This window comes from Penaeus chinensis, chromosome 16, assembly GCF_019202785.1.
Source record: "Penaeus chinensis breed Huanghai No. 1 chromosome 16, ASM1920278v2, whole genome shotgun sequence".
Classification (NCBI taxonomy): domain Eukaryota; kingdom Metazoa; phylum Arthropoda; class Malacostraca; order Decapoda; family Penaeidae; genus Penaeus; species Penaeus chinensis.
The window spans coordinates 8,815,451-8,817,950 of NC_061834.1; the positions used below are offsets into that span (position 1 = coordinate 8,815,451).

At 36.6% G+C, this 2,500-nt stretch overlaps 1 protein-coding gene across 1 annotated transcript in view; it reads right to left on the reverse strand.

Annotated features, from left to right (window-relative positions):
• The window catches only part of LOC125033180 (kinesin-like protein KIN-5B), a gene marked incomplete at its 3' end in the record, with an annotated part of 56,714 nt that overhangs the window by 11,929 nt on the left and 42,285 nt on the right, over positions 1-2,500 (reverse strand). Inside the window, 1 exon segment of the mRNA XM_047624540.1 lies at positions 796-874. Within this exon segment, the coding sequence (XP_047480496.1) occupies positions 796-874 (79 nt within the window).

The window sequence follows — 2,500 nt, forward strand, 5'->3', positions numbered from 1 at the left end:
AAATGAGGCTTAAACACACCGTAGATTTCCACACATACTTGGCAGATTGACACGTACAGATGTTTTCAAAAGTCTTTATTTTCTGTGTCATATAATGATGTTTCCATCATTCTATTAATTTCATGTGGCTTATATACCCACTATTCATCGCTATAGTAAGAATGCCCATTGATATACTATTCCTACTATTCCTGCCTGCACTGTGCCATTGCAGTGCATAAAAGACTATAAGAAAGGCAGCTGTTTAAGACTAATACCCTTCTATAGATGTCTGTCTGTCTATCTATGTATGTCCGTCTGTCTGTCTGTGTCTGTCTGTCTGTCTGTCTGTCTGTCTGTCTGTCTCTGTCTGTCTGTTTGTATGTCTATCTGTCTGTCTATTTATCTGTATATCCGACTGTCTGTCTGTGTCTCTGTATCTGTCTCTCTGTCTCTGCCTATCTGTATGTCTGTCTATCTGTCTACCTGTCTATCTGTATGTCCGTCTGTTTGCCTGTCTATCTGTCTACCTGTCTATCTGAATATCCGTCCGTTGTATGCCTCTGTCTGTCTCTGTTTGTTTTTTGTATCTTTGTCTGTCTGTCTCAGTCTGTCAGTGTGTCCCTATCTGTCTGTCTCTGTCTGTCTATCTGTCTATCTGTATGTCCGCTGGCTGCCTGTCTGTCTGTCTATCTGTCTGTCTCTGTCTGTCTGTATATCCGTCTGTCTGTCTCTCTGTTTGCCTGTCTGTCTGTCTACCTGACTGACCGGATAGAAATGCTTCGAAAATATCCATGACTGAAGACAATTACTTACCCATACTTGACCTTCCCCCGGGAAAATGAGGTTGTTTTCATCACCTCGCTTAATCTCTTTCTCGCTAATGGGACGGCATCTGATGAGGAGGAAAACAAAAAAAGGGAGTTACATGAAGACAAAAGTGGAAGAAGATGGGTTAATTCATCTGATATTCATGACGAGTCTATGCTTATTTTTTTTTTTTCAAAGAATGATTCTAAAATCTGTAATCCATTATGGAAATAAAGATAACATCAATAATCATAACAGCAATCTATGCTTATTATTTTTCAAAGAATGATTCTAATCCATTATGATAATAAAGATAACAACAATAATAAAAACGGCAATCACAATAAAAGTAAGAAAAAGTTTTGATAATAATGATACTAGGCAATGAACGTGTAACAACAACAACAGTAATGATAATAACAATAATAATAATAATAATAATAATAATGCTAACAATAATAATAACAACAACAATAATAACAGCATCGACTACAACCATAATGATAATAAAACAATAATAAAGATGACGATGACGATGACGATAACGATGATGCTGATGCTGCTGTCTTTAGAGCTGAACCAACCTAAACCAGACCACACGATTCCCAGAAAATTCATCGGAAATTTCTGGCGAGAACTAGTGCCTAAGCCCCTATACGGGATTCCTAGAATATTTCCTAGCCATTTCAAGTGAAAACCAGTGTATAGATATAATGGCATGCTCTTTAAAGGTCAAGGTAACCTATACTGAAAGTGATTTTTGTTTGAAGTTAAGATGACACGTTTTCATGTGTAGATATAAAGAGAGAGAAAGGTGGAGAAAGAGGAGGGAGAGAGAGAGAGACAGAGAGAGAGAGAGAGAAGGCGAGAGAGAGAGAGAGAGAGAGAGAGAGAGAGAGAGAGAGAGAGAGAGAGAGAGAGAGAGAGAGAGAGAGAGAGAGAGAGAGAGAGAGAGAATTTTGATCTGGTGTTTTACGGAAAAAAAAAAACATATTACAGCTTTTCCATAACCACTTGTCTAGTAATTGTAAACAAACAAATTGATAGATATACAAGTAAATAAATGATGAATATAATAGTAACCGAAAATAAAACAAACAAGTAATTACACAAAACTAAATATATATGCATATGTATGTATGTGTGTGTGTGTGTGTGTGTGTGTGTGTGTGTGTGTGTGTGTGTGTGTGTGTGTGTGTGTGTGTGTGTGTGTGTGTGGGTGTGTGTGTTATAGAATTTATTGATTCTGAATGCGGTATTCAGCTAAACTAAAAATAATTTCCAATATATACCTACGAAATTTATAGCTTCAATATAAATTGGAAGTAGGAAAAATGTTTTTTGGAATCGTAAGTATAACATTATCTGCGGGTAGTGTGAATATTTTTTTTTTAATTCGTTTTTGTTTTATCAATTAGACACAAGAAACGATGATGAAAGAGAAAAAGGAAATTATAATGATTAGCTTTAGTAAATGTTCTGGGTCACGTGATCGTAATCTGAGCGTCATTTATCTATCTGGCTTTTTATCTCCATCTCTCTCTTTATCTGCATCTATGTATCTATCTATCTTCGTATCTACATTTATCCTTAACACTCACACATACACGCACGCTAATTATACAACACACACACACACATGCACACACACATGCACACACACACACACACACACACACACACACACACACACACACACACACACACACAC